The sequence below is a fragment of the Gymnogyps californianus genome, chromosome 6 (assembly GCF_018139145.2).
Source record: "Gymnogyps californianus isolate 813 chromosome 6, ASM1813914v2, whole genome shotgun sequence".
Lineage (NCBI taxonomy): Eukaryota > Metazoa > Chordata > Aves > Accipitriformes > Cathartidae > Gymnogyps > Gymnogyps californianus.
Window position 1 is genome coordinate 38,632,307 of NC_059476.1, and position 26,772 is coordinate 38,659,078.

General features: G+C 45.8%; 1 protein-coding gene across 1 annotated transcript; it reads left to right on the forward strand.

Moving 5' to 3' along the window:
* The first annotated feature begins 1,822 nt into the window (after positions 1 to 1,822).
* On the forward strand, positions 1,823 to 26,448 carry OIT3 (oncoprotein induced transcript 3). Its single transcript, XM_050898908.1, has 9 exons — positions 1,823 to 1,886; positions 5,615 to 5,989; positions 6,479 to 6,589; positions 10,509 to 10,631; positions 13,565 to 13,687; positions 18,475 to 18,635; positions 19,288 to 19,703; positions 24,111 to 24,210; positions 25,738 to 26,448. The coding sequence occupies exons 1-9, from the start codon at positions 1,823 to 1,825 to the stop codon at positions 25,921 to 25,923; spliced, it is 1,659 nt and encodes a 552-aa protein (XP_050754865.1). The 3' UTR covers positions 25,924 to 26,448.
* The last annotated feature ends 324 nt before the right edge of the window (positions 26,449 to 26,772 follow it).

Below are 26,772 nucleotides of genomic sequence, written 5' to 3' on the forward strand. Positions count from 1 at the left end.
AACACAAATAGAAAATTCAATTCAAGCTTGTCAGTTTTATTTCCCCAGGATCTTAAGTATGAATCAACCTCTCAATGAAAATGGCAAAATATAACTTCCTGTGGCTTGCTGTATTATTCTCCGTTCAATTTTAGTTTCTCTTCTGGGAATTCACATAATCACCTTTTGAGGGTTATCTGCCTTGCTAGCTTTGCAGAGTGAATTTGTTCTCCTTTCCTGTTGTTGAAAAAACTTTTCTGGTGCTGCACAGCTGTCAGCACAATACAGCCACAAAGATTTTTTTTGTTGTTGTTGGTTGGGTTTTTTTTGGTGGGAGCGATGACAGTCGCTTCTTTTGTTGTTCCCTAGAGTCATTCGCCACTGAAAAAGACTCCTCTGCTGGGGTGGAGCAGAGCAGCGTATTGCACTTCACAGCCAGGGGAACACCCAGACAGAGAGGGGCCATTGAGAACTTGCTATAACGTATAATCTCTACAAAGCAGGCAAATGCCCAACTCCTTGTCTCATGCAAACTCAATATGAAAATAACGGAGCCATTTTTTTCCTACTGGTATTTGAAGCTAGCACGTCAACCTTGACATTATTCCTTACACCAGCCTGCTGCAGAAATGCAGGGCGCAAAGGAAATGGGGAAATGCCTACACTTGCTTGATTGTGCAATTACTGTAGGCTTAGCTGTACTCTTTGCTGATGGAGAGCTTTCTGCCTGCAGATGATTTCCTGGAGGAGAACTGTATGACCATTGTTCATAAGCAGGGAGGGATCTGTAGATGTGTATGTGTACATATATGTTAAAAACAGACCTTTAAATCTATTTTCTATGATAAGAGCTACAGCTAGTGGGTTGAGAGGGAAGACCCCTTTCTGCTTATTCGTGTTGTCCTTGGTATCTCTCGCTGCCAGTTGTGGTGCTTGGTTTGTTTTAGTAGAGAACAGATTTCAGTGTGCTACATCTCGTCTATAGCCAGAGCTTGTGCTTATGACCTGCAACTCAACCTAGTTTGGTTTGAACCGGGAAGGCAGAGGTTCTCAATTACTCAGTTTCGCATGGAAGTTAATTCAGTAATGTTGGGTTTCTTGGTTGTTGGTTTGGTTTTGGTTTTTAAAGACAGACATCCTAGGACTACTGCAGAAAAACGCCTTTGCCTTGTTTGATAATCTCGCTGCAATGGTCAAGTTGTGTGACCAGGAGTGGAAAGGGTCTTTGTGTAGCATAGGAACAGCTTATTTCCCTGTGGGACACCAGTCTTTCACTGTGACTGATGTTCCCATTGTAGCTCTGCTCCAAGCACTCATCTGCAATCTCTGCTCGGAAGGATCAGTTCTCCTCCTTTGGCCACTATTTCCTGCAGTTAAGGCTCTCTAGCTGGTGTTTTCTGCCTGTGGGGAGCCATGAAGTCGTATGACTTGTGGAAGGAGCAGAGATAACAACAAGCACCCATCTGTTCTTCTTTTCCATCCCTTCGGGATGTCCGGGTGTCTCTGGTTAGAATTCTTCTCCAGATAAGATAGCGGAGGTGTCACTGTGGGGCAGTCAGGCCAGAAAACAATAGCGGGTTGAGTCCAAAAAACAAGATTGATCAGTAAGTCCATCTCTTGTCGATAAGGGGCAGAGCTGCTCTGTGGAGGTCAAGGCTGGAGCTGTACCCCACATCCCTTCAGCTTCTTCCTCTGATAAACTTCCAGCAGAGCTATCACACTTGCTCTTCAGAAAGCTTGGGGTCAGAAGCTCCACCGAGAGGAAGGCTGCAAGAGCCACAGTGTGTGCAAGGGCTTTCAAGCCTCTGTTACTTGAGTGGTAACTGTTCCTTGGCTGAGTGGGATGTTTCAGTACTTGTTTTTCTGTGCGTGCTTTGTCATCCAGTTGCAGCCAGTGTCTTCGATGGGTGAGTAAAGAGGCATTGCCTTCAAGCTTATTTCTGTTTGCCATCTTTAAGGTTCGTGCTGGGCCTTGGTATTCTTAGGTGAAAGACTGGAAGATGTGAGAAATATCATATTTCTTTGAAGGTGGCGTGAAGTTCTTTCCAATTGGAAAGATCTTTCTGTCACAGGGCGTGACGCCTCCCGTATCGGGAGAATCTCTACTGCCAAGGCACTGTGGGATTTTCCTCTCCCTTCAGAGGAGAGGCTCTATGAGTAGATATTATGTTACTTTTTCACCTGCTTCTTTGACAAATCTTAACTGAATTTAGTGTCATAATGCAGTGCTGCTCATTTCATTGCTTAGTCGTGCCAGAGCAGAGACCTCTAGTTACACAATACACACAGGATTAATCTCTCTGCAGAATGGTGGGCTTATGAATGCTTGCTAGAGCCTGATTTGTCATCTAATATATATGCTAGCCTGTCAGCTAGAGAACTAATGATATCATCAAGATTACAGATTGAAAAGCTTTACTTCATAGCTAATGCTTGTCAGGCTGAATTGCTCAGGCCACGCAAGAAGTGTTGGGGAGGAAAAAAATTGAGCCAAGAAAAATGAAAAACAGAGGGAGATGGAGACAGTTATATGTCTTGTGCAAAACCTCCATGCTTTCGTTGTTTGGGGAGAGGAGATGAGAGGTTAATTGATTGCTTCTATATTTTTGTGGAGTTTTTTCTTAAAAACTCAAATTAGTTTTCAGTAAACTGTGCTGCTGAAGACTGCTTGGCGCCTGCAGGGAGGTTGGCTTGGGGCAGCGGTGGCAGTCCGAGGGTGGCCGTGAGGGTCTGCAGTGTTTGAAAGAGCACTGTCTGCTTTTTCTACTTGTTTCCCTCCCCTTCACTCCTGCCTGAAGCTCTCAGAGAAATAAAAGATGTGAGTGTGTGCTATTCTGTTCCCCTGAAATGCCTTCTTCAAGCACCCTCTGAGCTGCTGCATGTTCATCTCAGTAAATTTTGTCTTTAAATTATCTTCTGAATGTTTAGGAGACAATGTGATCTCTCTAGATGAGTGTTTTCAGAGTCTGTCTACAAAGGATATTTCATAAAGTTAATTATACTATATGAAAGCTAATGAGAGTGTGAGTATTTTTGGTGCTGCCCAGCTGGGAAGCTGACAGGGCATTCCTCGCTGCGCCTCATTTGGCTTTTAACAACACAAAAACCTTTTAATCTTAGTCAGTGACTCACCCTAAGGCCATACTAAATCATCTTGTGGAAACCAAGTGAGTTACACTGAGGGAAGCCCAGAGGAAGCTCTGTTCAGCTGCGAGCAAAGAAAAGGTAGGACTCATCTTTTCCTGTCGCAAGAAGTCAAGCAAGCTTTTGGAGGATGGGATTTAACAGCGCTGCTGCTGTCTGTGGGTTAGGGAAGGCAAGGAGAGGCAGGTGAATTTGAGAGCTCACGAGGGATTGCTTGGTGAAATCTTATCAGAGATTTCTTGCTGCGTTCCCCTCTCTGCTGCTCAGGAGAACTAGGCTGGTTGTGGTGGGAGTGAATCTGCTCCTCTGTGTATCTCGTGAATAGAGATTCCCTTCGTAACCCAGACCTGCGCTCCCTGTGCCAGCTTGCAGCTCTGCAGCGCACTCGTGACTATGGCAGCTGCTCCTGCCTTTTATGCTGGATTTGAGGCCAAACCAGATGTGTCTACGGCTGAGGAAGGTGTAAGAATGTTTGTCAAGAGAGATGTTATATTTGTGAGAAGGGACAAGATAGCATGTCAGTAGGACAGGTATTTACAGGGGATGCAGCTAAATAAGGGTGACTTGAAGTCCATTGTCTGAAGCACTTGTAGTTCCCACTTCAAAGTCAGTGAAGCAAATCAAAATAATGAACCAAGAGGGTTCCTCTGCGTCCAGAGCATTCTAATAGAAACAATATGATGTCTCCCCCCACCCAAATTGCATCACCCTATTGTTTAAACAAAACAAAAGAGAGAAAGCAATTTTAGAACTTAAAAAGAAATGTGCTGTGGAAAGTAGAGGGTATTCCAGTCTGAGATGCATTAATCAGAATGATTGGGTTTATTAGCCTAATTCTAGGAAACGGTAATCAATTTTCCTTACTCAAGACAGTATTAGCATTCGTTTTGCTTAATAGGGAATAGCTAGTCACGGGTAAGTAGTGCTTAATCAGGTATTAAATGTAAATGAAAATGAAACCTCTGGACTTTTAGTGAGGAAGCTGCCAAGTCAGGGTTAATTGGAGAAGACTGAAAATGTAATGAACAATTCTTTGGTTTTTTTCTCCATATGGTATCCTTACGTTTTAATTGTTTGCAGAAGGTTCAGAAAGGCCTCTGAGAAGGGACACGCTCCTTGAGCACTGCATGAACAGACATGCACGTACCAGGAGGTCCGTGTGTTTATATCTTGCCCTCACAAACGCTCACTTCACTCACAAGCATCTGATCTCCTATGGAGATCAGGAGGGTTTGTGGGCTTGCAAGGAACATGACTGTGTAAAGAGTTGAACGTTTTGCTCCCCAGAAGGTCCTGATTCAGACCTTCATGCTGTTTAGATTTTGAGATAATAAACAAAAAGATACGGGGAAGCTGTTTCAGATGCAGGGGGGCGGCAACATCACACAAAACCACAACAGATGCTGTGAATCGTAAGGGTGGTTAGCATTGGACAGAGAGGGAAGTGGGGGACAGAGTCTCTGAAGGAGACCAGGGTACATCTAACTGGATCTTTAAATACGGGGGGCTGCCACGTCTCTCTCTTGCCCCGCTGCAGAATTTTACAGAGTGCACGGATTTGAGTTACAGCTCTTTCAACTCACCTTGGCATAAATGTGCATAGCTATAGGAGAGACAGTGGAGAACAAAACCCCAGGTAAATGGAGCAGGGTCTCTTTCTCCTACCTCACCTCTCTAAGCATACACTCTTGGTTAGAGACGGCCTGCTGGGCTGTAGATCAACTTCATTGTGACCTGGGAGAGCAGTTCTTATGTTTAGCTGTTTTAAATTGTACCCTGAAATGAGTAGGAGCTGATAAATTATGCTTAGAGATTGCTTACAATTATATAGGGGTCTAATAATTGAAATGGAATATTTTCTTTCTGTACACCTTAAACGTAGCATTCCTGTTGCATATCTTGCAGTTCACATTTTAACTGATGCTTTGCAAGGTGATCTCTGGCTTATGGTTATGGCAACTCAACTGTGAGGGCTGACACTGGCTATGGATGGATTTTGAGAGAGGCTGCATAACCTGTTTGAAGTCTGGTCCTTTTCTCCAAGGCACGTGGGAGAGTTACCAGTGACTTCAAGAGGGGCTTGCGGATGCTTAGTTAGTACTTGAACAAAGGGTGAATGTCCTAGGCTAGATCCAGTGCTCCCAAGACATATTTCTCATGGCAAAATCACTACCTGGACCTCAGATTTGGTTTTTTTTTCCCCCCGTCATACTCTACGGCAGCTAAACAGCAAGTCGGACTGTTGCATAATGTTGTAAGAGCTCTGTTAATTTACTTTTTCTTCCAAGACATTTAAGCCGAGCTGTCAAAATTTTCCACAAGGCAATTAGTTAGCTGGTATTGCTGTTTCTCCCCGGAGATCTCTATCACAAGGATTCTGTCTAGTCAGGAATAGAAAAAGAAATTATTTTGTATTCCTTGCAATTATCAGTCAACAACTTGATTTGATATCTACCAGATGTTCTCTCTTGTCTCTTGCTGCATGTCTCAGCCCTGGACCCCTGCTCTGCCTACATCAGCCTGAATGAGCCCTGGAGGAACACAGATCATCAGATAAACGGTTCCCACGGCCAGCCGACATGCGACAGTCAGATTGATGGGGAGTGGTATCGCTTCACTGGCATGGCTGGCGATGCTATGCCTACCTTCTGCATCCCGGAGAACCATTGTGGCACTCATGCTCCCATTTGGCTGAATGGCAGCCACCCGCGAGAGTCGGATGGCATCGTCCCACGCCAAGCCTGTGCCAGCTTCAATGGGAACTGCTGCCTTTGGAATACCACGATTGACGTCAAGGCGTGTCCCGGCGGATATTACGTGTATCACTTAACCAAGCCTAGCGTTTGTTTCCATGCATACTGTGGGCGTAAGTAACTGCTGAGATCGCTTTTCTGAAACCCCTTCGTCCCCATGATGCAGGAGAGGTTGTGAGCATCCATATACCTGAGAGAGGTGGTGACTGGTTTCTGGCTTTCTCACCCAGAAGTGTGTCAGGTGATGCAGTGCAGACGGTGGCCTGTCTGTATGAGATCAGTTAGACATTTTCCCCTCCGCGAATTCGAGCCTTTGTTCAGCTAGCGGAAATCTTCCCTAGCTGACCTGGCCGTGGTGATTTAATGCTCTCTGTGGGCCTTGTGGTTTGTCTTGGCATGCTACCAGAGCCAAAATTTGCATCTTTGACTTACAGTAATTAAACTAGATTGTTTCTCATCAGCTTCAGTAGTTCAGCTTTCCTAATGTGGGCTAGGTCTGTAACTGATGGACTAGACACGGGGCGTGAAGCTGATGGTACAAATACAGTATTTTTGTTGCATGCTCAGTGGTTTGTGCTGACAACATTCTTGTCATGCCCTAGATTTTTATGACATCTGTGATGTGGTGGATTGCCAGGGCTCCTGCCTGGACACCAGTGACTGCACTTGTTCCCTGGGGACGACACTAGGACCTGATGGACAGACATGTCTTGGTAAGGGTGGAAATAACTTCTGTCAGTTACTGATGCTTTCTTTCCCCTTTGTTTCGTCGCTCGTGTCTCAATCCATTATCTTACAATGCAGTACAAAAAAGGAAAAGTATTCTGAGAGGAGTTTTCCCCCTTGCTGCCTAGAACAGGTCTTTGATTCTGTAAATGGTTCCCGATCTCTCCCTGCAGGGTGAGATACGACATCCCATGACTGAATACGTTCTGGTGCCCCTGGAGCCGCATGTGTACAGAGGCTAGATTTGCTTTCTGTGTGGTCCAGCTGCTGAAGGCAGCAGCTTCATTGTCAGTAGCAGAATCTCTTTGCAAGATCATGGTACAGTCTCATTGGTATTCAGGAATGGCTATGTGGTCTGTCACTAGAGATTTCCTCTCACCTGCTCTGTTGAATGTCTCTTCTCTCCAAGAAAAGTTTCGCTGGCTGGCGTAAGGCTACACACTAAGCTTCACCATACTTACTGCCCTTGTGGGACATTGTTCAGGGCCTGGGGCTTGAGGAGAGCCAAAGGATTGTAAGTCGCAGCACAGCCACAGTGGTTTTAGGCAGCATGACAAGGCGGTATTCAGGCGGCTGACCCTTGGTGGCTGCACTGGCAGAGACTAGCATGACCAGAAGGGAGGTGGAGGGCTGTAAGTGAGAGCGGAGTGGGGAACGTGGGCTTCAGGGATTTGTGAGGGAATCCCCATGAACCTCTGAGGAGAGGACGGCTGTGGTTGTGCGTGTGGTGCTGGGAGGAGAGCACCTGGACAGTGAGGTCTTAGGATGAAGATGGTCTGTGGGGCAATGCAAGGGGCTGGGAAGGGGTGACTGTTGGGGAGCTGCAGAGCCACACCGATGGATCAGAAGAGGTGATGTAGAGGGAAGAAGGGGTGCTAGTGTTTGGGGGAAGTGGGATCTCCTCTTTGTCTTTGTGGTTTGATTTGGTGGAGAAGTTGAAAGCAGAGCTGGTCCAGGAGGCTGCGTGGCAGATTAGTTTCTTCTGTATGGATTACAGCTGACAAAGCAGGCATGGGTTGTTTCTTTCTTCACACTCCTCGTGTCTGTGGGCATCAGGGTAGGGGCCACAGTCATTAGAGTCTGTGGAGAGAGCAGCCTGGCCCTGCTGCAGATTTACACTTGCTCACACCAGTTCTACAGAAGGGTTTTGCTTAAGCTGCTCCACATCTCTGCAGCTGAGTGGCTGACTTAGCTCTCTCAGCTAATTAAAAGCATTTATTGGCTGCTTTTGTGCAAAACTTCCAGTCACAGAAGTGCCCTTGACAAGCACCAGCACTCAATAAATGTGTCGCAGGCTCACAGGAAAGGATTTTCTGCAGCAGGGAGGCATGCAGGAGTCCTGAGCCTGTCTGCGGGTGCTGCAGCTGCCTTCATCCCCCCATGGCCAGGCTGGGCAGAGTTTCTGCACTGCTGCTTCTCTTCATGAGAACCGGATGGCACAACATCTCAGCTGTAATAATCACACTGGTTTACCTCCCTGCACCTTCTCCTGTTGTATGGCTCACTTATCTTTCTGATGACTTTCTGTTGTGCTGAGTAATTGCACAGTCACATCTCTGAGAGCAACCGTGCCGGCCTTCCAGAGAAACCAAAAAAATCTGTATTAGCCTTTCCTATGCCTTTCCTATGCGGAGAATATTCTTCCTTTCCCAGCTTAGCACCTAAGAGGGGGGCTGAAGATGCTGCAGTAATGCTAAGCAGCTCTGTCTGTGAACCTCCCTGTGCTAGGCTGACTTCTCTTCAGTACATTATATGCTTTGAATCCCAGAGTAGAACTGCTGATCCTAAGTTATATTTTCATTTGCAAACTTACTTAGGGGTTAGACTAGGTCTTAGACTTTCTGTCATGGATCCACCAACTTGGTGCATTGCCTTTGACCTCTTGAATAGCCGGATCCATGTTGTACTAAGCTATAGTTAAAATCAGTTCAGCGCTCTCCCGGTCCAGTCTCAAGAAAACCAGCCTGTGTCCCAGAACTGCTGGTTGTCACTGGTGCGGAAGAGCAGGGACAGATCTGCTGTGCATTATAGAACTTGAAGGACCGGCAAGGTGAATTGCTGGGTGCAGCCCTTGACCAAGCCAAGCTCTAGGACCTTCTAACAGCATGTCTATGCCTTTGCCAGTAGCCCTTTCCCTCTTCACCCTCTGTTTTTAAGCAGCTTTATTTTTATTGTTAGAAGGGAGAGTGTGGGGCCTGTCACATGTGTGAAAAGGGAAGTTCATGTGTGTGTCTCCTGGTCATGCTTCCTGCCTCCCAAAGCAGGGTACCAGCCATTTCTTTGGCTAAAAATATTCAATTCACGTTGCTTGTGGAAGGAGACAACACCACCAGCTACAAGCTGTGGTACTGTGTGTGTGGGACCACTTACACCTAAGAGAGCTCATCTCTGACCTGTCTCTTAAAATGGTATTTTTCTTTTTTCTCTTCTGATATCTAGTAAATTGTAACTTCTAAGCTGTTTTGGTGAAACCCCATGTGAACCTTGATTGATAACCTCAGCATTCTGGCCTGCCTAAGAGAAATCGTTAGTTTTGTGGCTCAGCAATAGCAATGACTGTCCTTTCCTCTCTATTTGATTCACTTTTTGCACACAGAGATTAAATCAGGTTGAAGAATGACAATCTCAGAGAACAAAGTACGTTTCAAAAAAATAAAAGGCAGACAGACATAGAGGAACTTTAGCCTTTAAAACAGAAAATTAGGAGGAGTTTTCAGAGCTTTACCAAGAGATTCAAAAGCATCTGCTGTGCTTTTTCCTCAATAAATACCCTCAGCACCCTGGAGGGCTCTAATCTAGAGCTGAATGCAGCCAGCACAGAAACGTGACACAGGTACTATTCATGGGTATATTGCTTTAGGTTATAAAAACTCAGTCCAGGCCTATTCTGCAACCTTTATCCAGAGTCCGCTCCAGAAAGTGTGGGATGCCAGCTCAGGCACTTCTCTTTTTTCTGAGCGGGAAAGGTAGGAGCCGCAGCTCTGTGGAAGGCTGCAGAGGAGCAGAGCAGGGGGGGCTGTCATGGGGCAGTGAGGAGCTCCCCAGAGGGAGTAGGTCAGAACTGAGCTCTTCATCTCATCTTCAGTACAGAGTGTCTGAGCAGCTAATGGTTGCGATGGCCTGTGTGGCACCGGCGCCCACGTTAGGTCTCACCACGGTGAGTTGACAGTGCTCTTCTGCAAGAACGCCTGAGCTTGCCCGGTGCAGGGAACAGCCAGAGCTGGGGCAAGGAGACGAAATGATGAAATTTCTCATGACATGGCTTTTCTTGGGAAAGCTTCATGGGGTTCATTAAAATGCTTTGGTTGGATTTCAGCTTTTTTTTATATGTTTACAGCTGTTTTTCATTCTTGTGTCTTTATTTTGAAATAAGGCGTGAATCACTTAAAATTGCTGTAGTGTAGTTGGCCACGTGTAGCAGTAGCAGGTGTGAATCAAAAACAGGATAGGGTTTATTTTTGACTGGTTCTGGTATTCACCTAGTTTTACCATGCAGCGAAGTCCTGTTAACTCCATTTTAAGGTCTTTGTGAGTGGAGTGGAGAATAGTTTAGGATGAGAAGATAAACGCAAACACGAACTCCCCAGCGTGTGGAACCAGTTTGGAAGTTTCCCAGTAGGACTGTGTCCACCTTCACTCTGAAATGGCTGCTGTGTGCATGCGGTCTTTCCCTCCACGTCTGCTTTGTTCCTGAGGTAGATACAGCATGGCAAAACACTCTGCTGCTGTCAGTAGACAGTGGTCTTTAGCATTTAGTGGGATTTCTTATCTCTGTTGCCCTGATCCAGGTCAGGAGGCCAGGAAAGCCAGTCCACGGTCTGACCAGAACTCCCATGTAGCAGCCCCTTTTTGCCAGCTGTGTGTTTACCAGGGGCCATGTTATGACAGTGGGGTTTTTTTTTTCAGATGAAAATGAATGTGAGCAGAACAACGGAGGCTGCAGCGAATTTTGTGTTAACCTGAAGAACTCCTACCGTTGTGAGTGTGGGATCGGGCGCACGCTGGGAAGTGATGGGAAAACCTGTGAAGGTGAGGCTTCAGCTGTCACAGTCTGCTGGAAACGATATAAATCATTCCCCTTCCCTTGCAGCACTAGTTCTCTCTTGGCTCCTTGCAGCTGGGATTAAATGTCACTCATATCACTTCTGTGCTTGCCAGTGGGGTTGTTACTGAAATATCCTTCTAATCAAGCAGAGAGGAGTCTCCTTGTTGTTCTCCCTGCCTTGTTCATTTCTGTTGGGATTTGCTTGTATTTATCTCCATGAGAGGAGAGGCAGCAGTGAATCTGGAAGATCGGTTGTCCAGACAGAACTAGTTATTGCTGGAGATGCTGGGATTTGGCTCTGGAGATTTGTATGATAGTTGTGCGGGGGCAGATTTAGCATTGCTGCTGTTTGACAGCTAGCGTTAGGTATGGGGTAGTGTCATGACATTAGACTAGCGCATGAGGATCACTTAGCCTCCCAGGATAGCGATTGAGGAGATGGGGTGCTAGTCTATAAACAGAAGCTACATTTGAGATTAGGGCTGCATTTTGACTGTTTGATTTTTGTAAGTGGTTAGTTGTGGGTTCTGCTTTGTGCAGCTGCTACAGTTACTTCGCAGTGGTGGCACAGCCAGGTTGAAAACCCTTGATGAGTTTAGACTGGTAGCTTAGCAGGGGCTTAGAGACCAAATTGTAGGTTTGATCTGTTGTCACTAACAATGTACAAACGTCTTTGAGCAGAAATATGAAAACCCAGCAAAAATTGACTTGTGCCTGATGTTTTCTGTAGTCAGCTGTGAAGAGCACTGTGCTCCCTCACAAGCAAAGCTGCTGTGTTGTGTGTTCACAGATACTGTGGGGCCTCAGACAAGAATAATAGTGACAGATGTGCCTCATTTTCGAGCTACCTGATTGCCAGAACTGAATACATCAGCAGCCTGCATGCAACCTTAGCTGCTGCGTGGCAGACATGCGTGGTACAGGGAGAGAGAGGGATTGCCATTGTATTTTGGGGCTGGACTCCACCTTTCTTTATGGTTCACTGACAGATGGCTGCAAGCTTCAGTTTTTGTTCCTGCTTTCCCTCTCTTTGATACCAAAGCACATTTAATCTCACTTCTGTGAAAATCTCCTCTCTGAGCTCTGTTAATAAAACGTCACTCATCCAGATGACACTTACCTGGGGAAAGTTGCTGTGCAGAGTGCTTCTTAAGTACTTGTTAAGTTGTGTGGGGCCAAAAGTGGCCTGTGGGCTTTGTCCCTTCCACATTCAGCACTGAGCCTGTGGAGTGTCACGTAAACCAGCTGTGCCACGTGGCGGTTTTTATTCATGAGCACTGCGCTATTCTGACAGGGCTGGAATAGTCTGTGCTTGGAAACTCGTTTGTTTCTGCTGTTCCCAAAGTTGGATTTTAGGGCCTTTGATATATCATTTAATTTCCCCTTCTGGAAGAAGGATGGTGCTTTTCACGAGTTTTAACAGTGCTGCTGGGGATTTTTACAATCTTGTTAGTGAGTTTTATTTCTAAAGATGTGCCCTCAGCTTTGTGAGCCATTAGAGTATGTGATTTACTTGTGAGCCACCTCACAGCTGTTGCTAAAAAGAACAAATGCAAGAGATTTAGCTTGATTACATAAGCTGGTGAGGCTGAGTAGGGTTAAGAGTATCTCAAAATTTCCATTATAATGCTTTACCCATTACTTTGACTCCTGTGGAGTGTTCAGGCTGTTGTTTTCCATGCAATGGGTAGGATTGAGTATGGGATTTCCATTCTTTTCTTTACATTTCAGTGAAAACCACACAGTCATTTCTGATGGCAGGCTTAGGGAGAAATATTTTGTATTTGATTTGTTTATATTATATGTACTATTGTTTTACTGAGAACATCTAGCAGTGTTCGTCCCAAAGGGTTAAAAAAATCAAGCAGTAAATGTTTGGGTTTTTTTTTTTTTTAAATCATGATATTCTGTTATTTTCTTTGTAATAGAAAGCCAATAACAACCGGAAATGGCCTTACTTGCCTTACATTTTCAAATCTTCAGAATGTATTTGGATGACCTTTCAGGCTCTTTACTGCAGCTGTAGTGGCTAGGAATATGTTTTACACGAAAACTGAGATCCTCAGAGAATTGCCTCACCTGAACAGAAAAGATGTAAGGAAAGACATGACAAATCCTCCAATTAGCTGTGCTGCCCTCTCTCCTCTGCACTTTAGAATGGGGAAAATTAGGAGGGGAATCGACCTTACACGATGAACTTGTGTCGTTCTGTCCCTGTGATAATGCCCCTCAGGGTAGCCAACCTCTAAGCCTAAAACTCACAAACTAGCAAAATTCCTGCTAAACAAACTCCTACGAGCAGAGTTTCATCCTCAGCCTGCAAAGGGGATGCAGGAATCCAGTACGCCCACCTCCATCACAGCTGGGAAACCCACAGGCAAAGAGCACATCATCTTCTCTCTGATGTTCCCTGGTGGGAATAGGAGCTGGCTACCTGCAAGTCTGTCCTCCCCAAGACACCTCCCCTGCAAATCTCAGGGCTTTAATTCTGGTGATGACTAAGGGAGTGAGTATGGTTCCACATGGTAGAAGTTTTAAGAGGATTTTCCTCCCACCTTTTTGAAGTACGAAACAACATAAAAAATTTAGTTTAAGAGGATGTCTCAGAAGTTAGAAAGGGCCAAGCTGAAGATTGCCTTCTTATGTATGCCAGTTACAGCACGTGATTTAATTTGGTAAGCTTTTTCACAGAATTCCTTGTTAACTTCATGGTGAAATGACAAACACAGGAAATTGTACAATTAAGAATAGGTTTCCACCACGTTTTCTTGGAAGCAAGCTCTCACCATGCTGTTGCCTTCGAGCTCTGCGTTGGTCATACTGTTTGTTAGTCAGCCAGGAGTATATGTTGGGGCCTGCGCAGGTGCCACACAGCTGCCTGAGGAGCAGGGTGTGCTGATTTTCCTTTCTTTTGCAGAAATCGAAGGCTGTCACAATAACAATGGAGGCTGCAGCCATACCTGTATTGAAGTGGAAGACACATACCAATGTGAATGCCCGAGGGGACTTGTTCTGTCAGAAGACAACCACGCTTGCCAAGGTAGGTCAACAAAATCTCCCCGACAGCCTCTGTTCCCTGGACGTATGTCTGAAAGAACTTTTCTTCTTGTTTTTGTCGTGTTCTCTTAGTCTGTCCTTTCCAGTTTGGTTAATGGAGCTTTGTCGTTAATGACAGATCATCCAAAACTGAGAGCCTGGAGACATTGTTCTTTTTACCAGGCAGGAGAACAGAGACACAGGACCCAGCTGGGTGCATCTTGCATCAGAGGCGGTTTTGGCAGTGTTCACTTACAGTTAAGATTGCTTAACATTGCCCATTACGTTGCTCTGCTTCAGCTGTGTATGCCTTTGACAAATTTGTGCTATTAGAGCTGAAATTTTCCATGCTTCAAACTGGGCTTTTAAAATTTCAGCTAAAGTAGTTCAGTCCCTTCCAAGAATGGGGTTAAAGAGAGAGGCTTTTTTTTGCCCAAGTATCTCAGTAGCCGTTCCAGTAAGAATTCCTATGTCTTGAAGCAGGGCATTAGTTCTGATACTAGGTGTTTCTGCTGTCCCTTGGAAAAGTGCCCAAGATAGCATCTGAAAATTGACTGTTGCTTCTGCTGCATAGAGGCAAGGGCAATGTTATCCTTGGAAGACCTTCCATCTGATGAACTTTACTCCGTTCCTGTACGCAGGGAGTCCTTCTTGCCGACTGACTTGCACCTATAGCATGCACAGGGAATAAACGTGTTCCCTGTTTTGGGTTGCAAGAGCTGAGTGAGATTTGCTTTGCAAATACATCCAGGCTCCCAGGGGTCAATTTAGCTCTGCAGCAGTGAGTGCAGGGAGCAGAGGATCAGAGAGAAGTTCCTGAGGGCGTTGAGAGTTAAGCAGAGGGTCTGTAGCTCCTCTTGCAATGACTTCTTGCAATCCAGGACTTGCACCCAGGATTCTTCTGGGTCTCATAATCCCACAGCTAGCTGAGCCCCTGAGGTGCTGAAAGCATCAAGCAGCCTGTGTGTCTTACAGAGATGTCTACTATGATCCACTGCTGAAGGGACATTCAGTCAAAACTGTGTGTTGAGGAGAGCTATGTGGGCATGTGAAAGGCAGACAGAGATAATGCTCTCTGGTGGGCCTCATCTGACTTGCCCGGCCACTGCTAAGGCCTGTCAGGCTCAGCACAAAGCTGGAGAAGGTACACTGCTGCCCTGGCAGAGACAGACTTCATAGCTCTCTGCTTGTGTTCTGCCTTGGTGGCCCCATGAAGAACCCATGTGGTTGCTTTCAGACCTTTCCATGGGAATTTGCTAATGGGCTGGACTCGGGCCATAGCCAGGGCAGGCTCTAAAATGCAATAAAAGGGAGCCTGTCAGGGGCTAATTCGCTTGGGCTTTAGATAACACCAGCTCATTGGTGTTATCTGGTGTGCTCAGAATCTCCTGTAGTCTGATGTGTTACAAAGTACCCAGACATCAGTTAGAGGAACAGATTCAGACTTCATGGTGGCCAACAGGGCAGGTATGCATCAGAGAGGAAGCTGGAATGGTTCTACTAGATGAAATTTCTGCTTTTTAAGCTTTTTAGAAATGCAGGGCGCTTTTTTCAGGGGTGAGCACTGCACACTTGGGGTTCAGTAGTGCTTACTGCTCCAGCAGAGCCAGGTGGAGAGGAGGAGATGGGGATTTCCAAGAGCTGTGATTACACTTACTGATTGAAGGTCTGATTGATGGATGCAGGCCAGAAAAGAGCAATGTTCTTCAATCCTGGCTCCCTGAGGCAACCCCAGCGGGGTTAGAAGGCCGTGCATTTCCCAGACAGTGTTTCTACTTCTTCTGAGGCTGCTAATGAGAGCAGCAGCACTGCCGGGTGCCAAGCTGGGGCTTGGGATATGGCATCTCATAAAGCAAAATTGCTTGTTCTTTTGCATTTCATGAATTTATGTCCCCACGCAGTGGTCTGCAATTTTGAGCAGATATGACAGAATATATCTGGAACTGTACCACGCAATTTTTTATGGCATCTAATCAGTTTTATAGTGGTACAATTAACAGTGCAGGGCAGGCACAGTTGCCTGAAGCAATTGGATTTGCAGCCTATCAACCCTCCTCTGCACTGTCTCTACATTCAGAACAAACATTAATAATCTTCCACAGAAGTCACAGTCTTGGCTACAATTTTCCCACAAAGATACCAGCCAACAAAATACTTGGAATTCTACAGACCATCCTAGTACCCCACCTCTTTCGGAAGTGTGGTGGTGAAATGCTTTTCTCCCCTCTCCCATGCCCAAGTCTTGTGTGCAGCTAAGCAGAGTACAATGATGTAGTTTATTTGTGGTTGTAGCAGTGGTTCAGGGCTCCCCAGCACCAGAGAGCCTGTTCTACTGAGCAGTCTGTGCAAAAAGATTACCTCTGCTCTAAGCAGCTGTACCCTGAAAGGCCAAGGAAGGAGCCACAGGCTGGACAAGGAATGTGGTGCCAACAGCAGCAGACAGCAAAATGAGTGTTGGACTCGCCACAGAAGCTTCCTACCAGGGTCAGGGTACTTGCAGGCGTTGGTGCAAAGCAGAGTTTAAAGCAGTAATGAGGAGGCTTTCCCAGTACTTACAGATGGTCTGCTGTGTACAAGGGTGAAGAACTGAAATGTTTGACTGGCGAAGACTGGGTGAGGCTCTCAGGAGCCTCGCAGGCTGGAGTGAGCCCAGGGCAGGGATGCAAGAGACGGATGCTGACGGCAAGTCAGGAGAGTGCAGCTCTCTGAACGGATGTAAGAAGTTGTGAATAAAAGTGGATTCCTTGGCACCCAGGATAACTCATTTCTGCTGGGCATCTCAGTCCTGGCCATCAGGACCTCATCACTTGCCCTGGAATAACATGTCTGCATATAGTCACGGCTACCTTGCCAGCTCCTTTTCAGCTCCCCCTACGATGCTGTTGCTGGAAGTCTGTCTTGGGGGCATCAGGCCTGCTCAGAGCTGAATCACGCTGATGCACACAGTCTCTCTGCTTGCAGCACCACTGTTAAATTGGAAGAACTGAAACACTGTTCTCAGTATTGATTACTCTTCTGTGTACAAATGTCTGGGGTCGTTTGAATTACATTACCGGTTACTCTGAGATGATTAGTATAAGGAGTTTCCCAGAGTGTTTTCCCAAATAGTGATGAGTTGGATTGAATCAAAAGTGGATCTGCTCACAGGTTTCATTGACTTGTTCCTGTGCCCAGGTGGTGGAGTGCACACAGACAACCCCTGCAATGCCCAAGCAGAGGTTAAATGGGTGTCTCCTCTTTCTTCCCCTTTGTGCCAAAGACTTTTAGAAACAGAGATAGTCTGAACCAAATTGGTCCTGAACTTGGAGAATTGCAGTTGGGATCCAAACTGTCTTGCCCTGAATTACATCTTTATAAAAGCATTACATATTCTTATTCATCAAGGAGTCACTAGAACAGTGAAGCTTTAAATTGAAATTGAGCCAATCAGTTCTCCAAAGGATGTTCATCTCTGTCTGCATTGTACTGTATTCTCAAAGTCCCTTTGTCTCCTTGTGAGCTTTGCCATTTGACATGCTTGGTTATTCCCGCTTGCCTTCTGCTGCGGATGGAGGAAAAGTTAAGGTAATTCTTAGTTCTTTAATTTTCTCTTCTAACCCAGCAATGTCATTATATGAGAGCATATTGCTTTAGGCACACTGCATACATTTTAGCATATCACCTTGAAAAGATCAACTTTTAATAAAAAATACTCCCTGCAGGTACATACTAACTGTTACAAATACCTTAGCTGGGACAGGAGAATTTTTTTAAGGGGGGTTAAAGACATGTTTTAGCAGTGTGGCTTGTATCCAAGATCCAGAATCCTGGATTATATAAATAATGATCGAATTAAGGGAAGGCAGATCATATCAATGTCAAGGATTGGGACTGTAATTAATTTTAGGAAAAAGCTTGGGGAACTAGTATATTTGCAAAAAGTTTTGTCATGTGATTTTAAAATAAGATAAATGGAAATTCTGCAGGGGGGTTGTTTTTCTGGCTGAGAAGAGACCAGAATATATGCACCAGTACGCTTGTCCTGTATCTAACTGAATAGATATGTATACACCCAAGGAATATATATAGCAATTACTTTTTTTATTGAAGATTATTCCCTCTTCTTTCCTTTTTCATTTTGTCCAATCTCTATGTTTTCTCCCACTTCTTATGTAATAGAATTTTAATTTTAAAAAGTTCACATGGAGATCTGTATTAAAATTCAAAGGTTGGAAGGAGGTGGAATGAATAAGCTAATTGGGTTTGTTTGTCAGAGCTGGGTTTATTGCTTATAAAAATATTATTATGGCATTTTGAGGTGCTTCCATTTTAGCTCGGCATCTATATGGAATTACTCTGCCTTGTTTTGATGTGTTCTGGGTTTGATGTAAAATCTGATTAAGGGTCTTAAAAAATGGCTTTGCCTGGGGTGTTGTGGATTTGATATCCATATCTGGGAAAGACTCTTCCCAGGACATAGCAGTGCAAGAGATAGCAATCAAACCCATGCTGAGTATTAAGTATAGCTGGAAATACGGCATAGCTAAGCTTCTGCTGCAAGCGTAGTGGTCATCTTGGTCATCTTTTGTGGCATTGCTGCGCCAGGAGAATTCGGGGCAATGGTAGCTCAGGAGGTTTGTGTTATGTAGGTAGGAATGTAAGATAGGTAGTTAGATTACTATGGTAAGATAGTAATCATAAATGCAGCACATGATCGCCCTTTTTTTTGCCCAATAATAACTGGTATAGCCCTTCCCCAGCTCCCTGGTAGATTTGTAGTGCAGACTGTTATTCTGGGGACTTTTCTTGTAGTTCCAGTGCTGTGCAAGTCCAGCTCTATTGAGGTGAGCATCCCAAAGGACCTGGTTGGAGGCCTGGACCTTTCCCTCATCAACACTTCGTGCAAAGGAGTATCTAATGGCACTCACGTCAACATCCATTTCTCCTTGAAGTCCTGCGGCACTGTTGTAGACGTATGTATACCTATTGCTGTCCTGTCTCTTGGGAGCTCTCGGATTTGGGGACTTGGCTATGGCTTACTTGGGGAATAAAGTTGATTTAGCTGTACCATCAGAGCAGTTTCCTGTGTTGCTGTGCAGTTGGCCTCAGACTAGACCTGGGGTGGCATCCCAAAGTAGGAGAGCTTGTTCCATCTCCTCTACAGTGGTGTGCGTCTGTCGGCATGGGTACTGCTTTCTGCTCAGCTGGTGCTTCACAGAGGCAGCTTCACCATCATGCTGGTGCAGAAGGCACAAGTGGTGTCACTCTTCACTCTCCTGTTGAGACAGAATCTGGTCCCCCGATAATGTTTCAAAGGTTATACAGGCAACTGGTCAGGAACCAGAGAGCCCATCTTAGCAGATGGGTAGCAATTGGAAGCAAATTCCTCTGCTTCATACAGGAGTACAGTGCATCGAAGCTGACAGCAAACTGATAGAAGCCCTTAGTTTGTAGGTAAGGATGAACATCATTCTGGTTGCAGCCTATAAATTCACAAGCTGTACTTTCAGTGGCTAGTTTATGTCTGAGTTTCCTGAACAAGGTAAACTCAGCTGCTAGTCTGAACTCAAGAGAGGTCTTTCTCAATGATCTCCCTTTTCCCTTAAACTCCTTTCTTTGCTGCAGGTAATAAATGATAAAATCATTGCCACGAATCTGGTGACCGGCTTGCCAAAGCAAACTCCAGGAAGCAATGGGGACATCATTGTCCGCACCAGCAAGCTGCTGATCCCGGTGACCTGTGAGTTCCCACGCCGGTACACCATCTCTGAAGGTTATGTGCCCAACCTCAAGAACTCTCCCTTGGAAATCATGAGCCGCAACCAGGGCATCTTTCCCTTCACTCTTGAGATCTTCAAAGACAAAGACTTTGATGAACCCTACAGGGGTGCTCTTCCCACCCTCAAGCTTCGGGACTCTCTGTACTTTGGGATTGAACCCTTGGTACATGTCAATGGACTAGAGACACTGGTAGAGAGCTGCTTTGCCACTCCCACCTCAAAAATCGACGAGATCCTGAAGTACTACCTGATTCAAGATGGGTGAGTTCACTGTTCCCTCTCTTGCTGGCTATTAGATGGGAATTGGCAGTGGGGCTAAGTTGCATTGCCTGTGTGACGCAGGAAACACTATCACTCCTCCACAGCAGCCTATCTGCTGTGTTCCTAGCAATCACTAGCAGCCAGGCCTTTCAGCCATCAAGCTGAAACCACCTGTTCCATCAAAAGTGATTGGGAGAAACAGTGGGAGGCAGTGAAAGAGGTTACTCTAAGTGCAGCCTTTACAGGACGTATTTCCCTGTAACTAACCTTGTGGATAATTGAGTTGGCTCCTGTAGAAAAGATATCCTTCCTGATACCCTCTCTCTGCCAGCCTGCAGAGTGCCAAACCAATCGGCGGAACCCCCCGATGGCTGTGTGCCACTGCCACGCAGCCACCACAGTGACTGGAGCAAGTTTCTTAATTTTCCCATAATGGCCTTATTATAGCATGAGCCAGAAGACTCCATGGCTGGTCCTGGTTGGAGCGCAAGGAGCTCCCCTTGCTTTGCTCTCTCTCTGATGCCTGTCAGTGCAGTAAGCGTAGGGTCCCTCAGTTAGGCTGTAATTTTCTGAGGTGTTTGGGGTTAGTGATCTTTCCAGGATACGCTAGTAAAAAAATTCAGGGTGGATTTGTGGGTTCACTGTACTGGGTTTTGCATCAGAGGTTTGGGGAGCATTGCTGTGGCTCCTAAAATGAACTCCTGTTTTCAGACACTTGTTTGGGTGCTAACATGACAGTGTGGAGTGTTTGCATCCAGCAGTGCCTGACAGCTTAACCAGACAACGCTGTGGAAATGTTGCAGTTGGGAACCGGTCTGCTATCCTCTAGGGCGGAAAGTCCAGCCAAAGTAATATCTAAGACATACCCAAGTGTCATAGCCCGACAGTCAAGGGACTGTGCTCATTTAAGTCCTGTATTCTGTCTGCCAAACCATCTAATGAGGACAACAATTATTTCCTCAGCTGCCAGGCTAAATCATCCACCGTTACAGCTGGTGATGACAAGTCCTGTGTGATTGTCTTGTAGCAAAAGGGTCCTGCAGTGTCCAGTACACAAAAATACTGTTTTCATTTCCTTCTGACAAAGGTTTCAGCATTAGCTTGCTCTCCCTCCATCCTAGGCTGCGGTCCTTCTGTACCTGACGTTTCTGGGGTTTATGAGGGGATTTGTAATGGAAGGATTGATTTATCGACTCCCTGGCTTGGCTGTTCCTGTGGACCATTCACAGAGTCAAGGCTTCAAACATTGATTCATTTCTCACCATGAGTGAAAATGACGGGATTCAAAACAGTGGCCAAAACCTGAGCTGAACAGAGAAGGGAGAAGGCAGAAAATGTCACCTCTTGAATTCGCCGCAGCACTAGTTGGAGGATTTACAGCACCAGCAGCCCCTTTGGTACTGTTATCCTGCAGAGGGCATTAAAACTTCACCGAAGGGACAAGTGGGCTGGAGTCGACTGGCTGGAGCTTCATCCAGCCTGCTCCGCTCTCCAGCCGTCACTGCAAGCCCCAGTGTCCCCAGACATGCCAGCCCCCGTGCGCTGTGCTGTATTTAAATTGAACTGCTCACTTAGACCAAAGGCTAATGATGTGCTATTGAGCTAACTGGAGTTCTTTGTCTCTCTGTGAGCTCGCAGCAATTAAAAAGTAAAATTAGCTGAATACACTGCTGATTTGTCCCTGCTCCAAACAGTTCTGTAATAACCCAGTTTCCTTCCATCAACCCAGCCCCAAAAGCCCAAGGCAATAAAGATGGGATTTTTAAATCAGTTTGATTATGTAGGATCAGACCTGCAGGAGTTAACTGCAGCTTCCAGAGGGAAACACTGTTTAAATTTGAGGGGATATACCTTAGACTGAGGGATGGGAAAATTCCCTGTCCTGCTTTCTTCCCTGTTAATTCTCTGCCATCTCCAGTTGGCAAGAGGTGGGAGCCTTCTTCTGTGGGACTCCTCAACCCTCTCCCTATGCTGATATGACCACACTGGAAATCAGGATTTTCCCAGATTCCTCCCCTCTGTCTCTGTAATACCCTGTACTGCTGCTAGCCCAGCCAGCCAGCCCCAAAGCAGCTCTCCCACTTCTGATCTTGTTCTTCCTCTTTCTCAAAACAAAAATAAATAGAAGGCATTGACCGATTGCACAGGCGATAAACACTGCAGGTCTCTGGGGCATCCAGAGCAAGGTCATGTCACTGAGGGCAATCCGTTGGAATCTGATGTGGTCAGGAGCTGCGATTTATCTGAGCATGATGTGGTTAAGGTAGTTCCATTGCAAGGTTCATCTTGTTACACCTCGGGCTGCCCCCCGTTTGTAGGCTGAGGCGGTTACGTTATTCTCTAAGCCCTCCTTTGTACCTTGCAACCCCACAAGAAGAGAGTCAGAGCACAGCTCCCATGGCACAGCCACTCTCTGCTCCCCTAACCTAAGCACATTGTGCACAGAAAAGGGTTATTTACCCCATATCCTGACCAGGGTCACCCATTTTCCTTCCATACCTGTGCTCCCTGCTCCTTCTCACCTCTCCAAGGTGGGAAGCAGGGTCTGGGGCTTTCCTAGGAGGGTGGGACATGGTGTGGCCCCACACACAATGCAAAAGGGCTTGACCCTGTGACTTGGGAGGTTTCTGAGCTGTTTTTGTCATGCCACAATGTATTTGTCGGAACCGTCCATAAGACATGCTTCGGGGTGTGGTAGGGGCTCCATGTATCCCTGGTTCCTCCTTGTTGTTCTTCCATTTTCCCTCTCCCTAGCCCCAAACCAGTAGGTTTCCTGCCACCAGTGTGCAGAACCTTTGGAGAACCTGGGATTTAGAAGTCAGTTTGAGCCAGTGTCCAAGAATCATCACAGTTCATATACTCACAAATGAGGACATGCCTATGAGTTGACTTTGTGGCCCCAAAGCTTGGCCTGTCACTTATGAAAAGTCTTTACCTGTCATTCTTTACAATCAGATGCCTTCAGGAATGCTACTTTTAAAAGTAATTTTATCCTAAACAACTTAGTAACACTTAGTGTTTGGCCTCAAGGGGGAGGAATCTATGTCAGTTTTTCTCGATGCACAATGTTAGTTTATTAGCTCCCCTTGGATGCCTTTTTGTTTGCCTCCCAGGCACGTTAACTAGACAAGTGCTGCAGACAGGGATATCCCTTCAGACTGTGACCTCCACAGGCTGAGAAAAGCTGCACAAATACATGGTGGTGAAAATAATGCTAGGATCAGACCAATGCTTCGTGTTCCCATGAACATACACCGCTCTCCTGTACGTAGCAGAAAGGCGATTCTGGGAGGGATTGCAGTAGGCTACCACCCACGGAGCAGAGTCAGCCGAACAGCATACAGATTTCCAAATATACGTTCTAGTGAAAGCAGAGCTACGTATAGATGTGGGGTTTGCTGCTTGATAATTGGACATGTCAAATGTCAGCATTACTGACAATGCCTTGCATATTCCTGGCGTAAAGATGGAAGCTAAAGGTTGTGGCAAGAGTAGGACTTTCAGCTGTCACACCGTTACCTCTTCTCTCTTCCACCACTGCTTTTTTTTTTTTTTAAATATCTTGCAAAGTCCACATTTCTGGAATTAACTTGCTAGAAAGGACATGCTGCATTGTAATGCAATATAACAGCAGCATCTGGGCCTCTCAAAATGCCAGGAGGCAGCAGTAATTATCAAGTCACCATAACTTTTTGTCTTGCTGTTTCTCTGTCAAACTGTAACTAGGCTGTAATAGTTTATGAATAGACTGCACCTGGAATGTAACTTTTTATAAAAGTAGCTTATTTTCTTGCAGCTCTGTGACCTCTCACATGATCGTATAGTGCTAGTGATGGAGAAATTGAAACTATGAGTTTTAGTGTAGTGAATTTGAGCTGTCCGACCAAGTCCAGCAGGAAGAAAAATGTAAATGATGTAAAGCACAGTAAATCTGGATTTTTGTGGTTTTCATCATCTGTGATATTTTAGTAATGTGGGTACAGGCTTCTTCATTTTAAGTATGATTTATGTGCATATATATGTATATACAGAAAGTACATAATACATTATATACTGTATAACAGTTCTGTTGATCACTGCAGACTGTTGCACAGGAAGGTGAAATGAGGACAAACTTGCCTGCAGCTCTCTGGCAGTCCCTCTGCTGAGGGGACTGGACCACGTCCTGCCAGCTCTCTGCTGCTGAGCTGTTCTTTGTCTGGAGATGCTATTATCATCGCTGTTGTTTTCCCCCATCATTCCCGAATTTTCTCCTGTGGCCAAAGAGGAAGTAACATGGATGGTAGCTTAGCTTGAGAGAGCCAAGCCCTCCTTTCCTTTCTCTGGTTAAATAGGCTGGGATGTTTTTTCTCTTTCTTTTTCCATTTCTGGGAAACCCATTAAAGCCTATCCCTCTGCTTTCCCCAGCTGCGTTTCTGATGATTCGGTGAAGCAGTACACGTCAAAGGACCATCTTGCCAAGCATTTCCAGGTTCCCGTGTTCAAGTTTGTGGGCAAAGACAACAAGGTAAGCTCAAAACCCACCTCTCGGATATTGCATCAGCCCTGATCTGACTGAGGAGTCTCAGCACAGAGTTGGCTGTATTAGAGTGCGAAGGGGAGGAATGGCTGACCCAAGGCAGATGCTGCTGTGCCACTTCCAGCAGTTGTGTCTTTCAGGAGCCTGACACAGGTACTTTAGGAGAGGGTGATAAAAACAACTAAAATTAAATAAAATATGAAGGACAGTTGTGGAACATCAATGCCATAGCAGGCTAAAATCATTGTTTTTTCCAGGGTAGTCTTAGTGGACCCTTGTGTGCTGGGCAAGAAAAGCGTTCCCAGTCACCAAACAGGAACTTGGGGAATTAGGCACATTATGCAGTGTGCTATCTTTAAAACAAGACAGTCTATAGTTTTGAATCTCTTCAGCCTTGTATCTTCTCTAGCTCTTGTGAGTACAGATGCCAGGTTTCCAGATACTGTTCCAGGCCACCATACTGTTTAATTCAATGTGAAAACAGGCCGTCCAGGCTGGTGGCACTCTGGGGCAGAAGCTTTGTAGTGGGAGGACAGTTGAAGGATAATGCCATTTTCCTAATACAAATAGCTTTCTTTTTCTGTGCTAGAAGAAATCAGGTCTTTCAGCCACTGTTATGCTCAGCCAATGCTGCTTGCTCCAAAAGACATAAAGCTGCCGCTCCAGCTCCTGGAGAGCCTCAGTAGGGTTAAAACAGATGAGATCTTTCAAAATTCAGAAATTTTGCTTGGCTGTCTGATTGCCACTGCTGCCTCCAACCTGCATCCTCCCAGTCTGTGCAATGGATTTTGCTTCAAACCTCACCATTGACCAAACATTCACAAATATTTGCTTCCCTAATTGCTGCTTGCAGGGATCTTGCTTACTCTCCTTGTCATTTAGAGGGCAGGGAGCAGCAATCCTGTCATTGTCTGCCTTTACTGTGAAGAAAGAAAAGGCAGCTGTCTCCCTGCCCTTTGTGTTCTCCTTCTCCCCTCAACTACCAGTCTTAGCCCCCCATCAACCTGCGTTTTCCTCCTTTGCCCCTTGGTCTCCTAACTTTATGTTTTCTCAGCTCATGTCAAATTCTCTTGCACGTTTCTATCAGTCCATCTCCTTGTGAGGCTTCATGCGTTCTTGGCCTGCTTCCTACCGTGCAGCTCCTACCACACAGCTCCTACCAGTCCATGCGAGCTCTTCCAAGCTTATTCCTGGCATTTTCATCCCTTCCTCTGGAGGATCATTTCACACCTTCATATTCCCTGTCTAGCCCTTGGCTACCAGACAGATGCCATGCTCTGACATCTCAGCCGGGCACTCTGGAAAACGTGCCCTTTCCTGGGCACATAAGGAAACAGATGGAGCAGCCAGTTTGGCTGTCGATGGCAATGGTGGATATGGACCTTGTTGATGAGGGGACAGAAATGGCTGTGCCGTGGGAATGGTGTTGCTTGTGCTCTGTGAGAGCTGGCAGCACTGCCAGTCTGATTCCCAGAGCTGCGCATTGACTTGGCCTGCTGTCTCACCACCCTCCAGGAGGTGTTCTTGCATTGCCGCATCCTCGTGTGCGGGGCGCTGGACGAGAGCTCTCGCTGCGCCCAGGGCTGCCGGAGACGGGTGCGCAGGTCAGCTGAGATGGAGGAACAGGAGGAGGAGGAATCTGTTCATGTGGCAAACCACATCCTGACAGGCGGCCCCATCAGAATCGACTTTGATGACTAACACCCACCCACTGGAACAGCATCTCCGCCTGAGACCGACCTTCCTTACCAATGCCTTCTTTCATGGTTGTTTGAGAAACAAGAGGTATTTGGTAAAGCCCCACTTGAACCTCAGGACTTGTTTCCCTAATCGTGTGATGATTATTTGTGAAGCATGTTGGGCACACGAGGCAGCCCTCTGAGTGCAACCCAGACTGCAGAACAGTTTGATTTTACTTGCGTTTCCTCCCAACAACCCTTTGGTTGAGGTGACCCTGTTGCTTTGCAGGCCTGAAGCGTTACGCAACTTTGTCTTTCCCTACATCCACCTGCAGGCCGCACAGGACTGTTAGTCCTTGACTAAACAAATGTTATTCAAGCCCTTCTTTCATCACACAATACAAATAGTATCATAGCTGAACGTGTTTGCTATGCAGTTCTGTGAATGATGCTGAAGCTTTCAGATGTGCTGAGATTTCAGATGACTGTTAATAAAAACATGTATAAAAATATATATCTCGTAATGTGTAAGTTCCTTGGAGCTATAAAACAGTTGTCATTACAGGCAGCTAAAGCTCAGATCTATCACAGGCACATCTAAATGTTATTTTTCAGTAGTAAAAGGTATTTAATAAAACTTGATTTTTTTTTTTAGTGTCCTTTGACAATTGCATGCAGTTTAACAGTGTTTCCTCTTGTATTTAGTGTATCATTATTTTTCTCCCTCTCCTCTCCCCACCAAAAATGTGATGCCTTTCGTATGTGCTATAGCACCTTGATTGTAAGAAAAAGACCATTAAACATCTACAAACACCCCCCCTCCCAAGCGTGCCACTACCAAGTCTTTGTTTGAAAGTTGTAATGCATTACC

Excerpts from the sequence above, each read along its gene's own strand:
- OIT3 (XM_050898908.1), top strand. The coding sequence starts at position 1,823 with ATGTTTCAGTACTTGTTTTTCTGTGCGTGCTTTGTCATCCAGTTGCAG. Across the intron at positions 6,590-10,508 it reads TGATGGACAGACATGTCTTG|ATGAAAATGAATGTGAGCAG; the intron begins GTAAGGGTGGAA and ends TTTTTTTTTCAG. Across the intron at positions 13,688-18,474 it reads AGACAACCACGCTTGCCAAG|TTCCAGTGCTGTGCAAGTCC; the intron begins GTAGGTCAACAA and ends CTTTTCTTGTAG.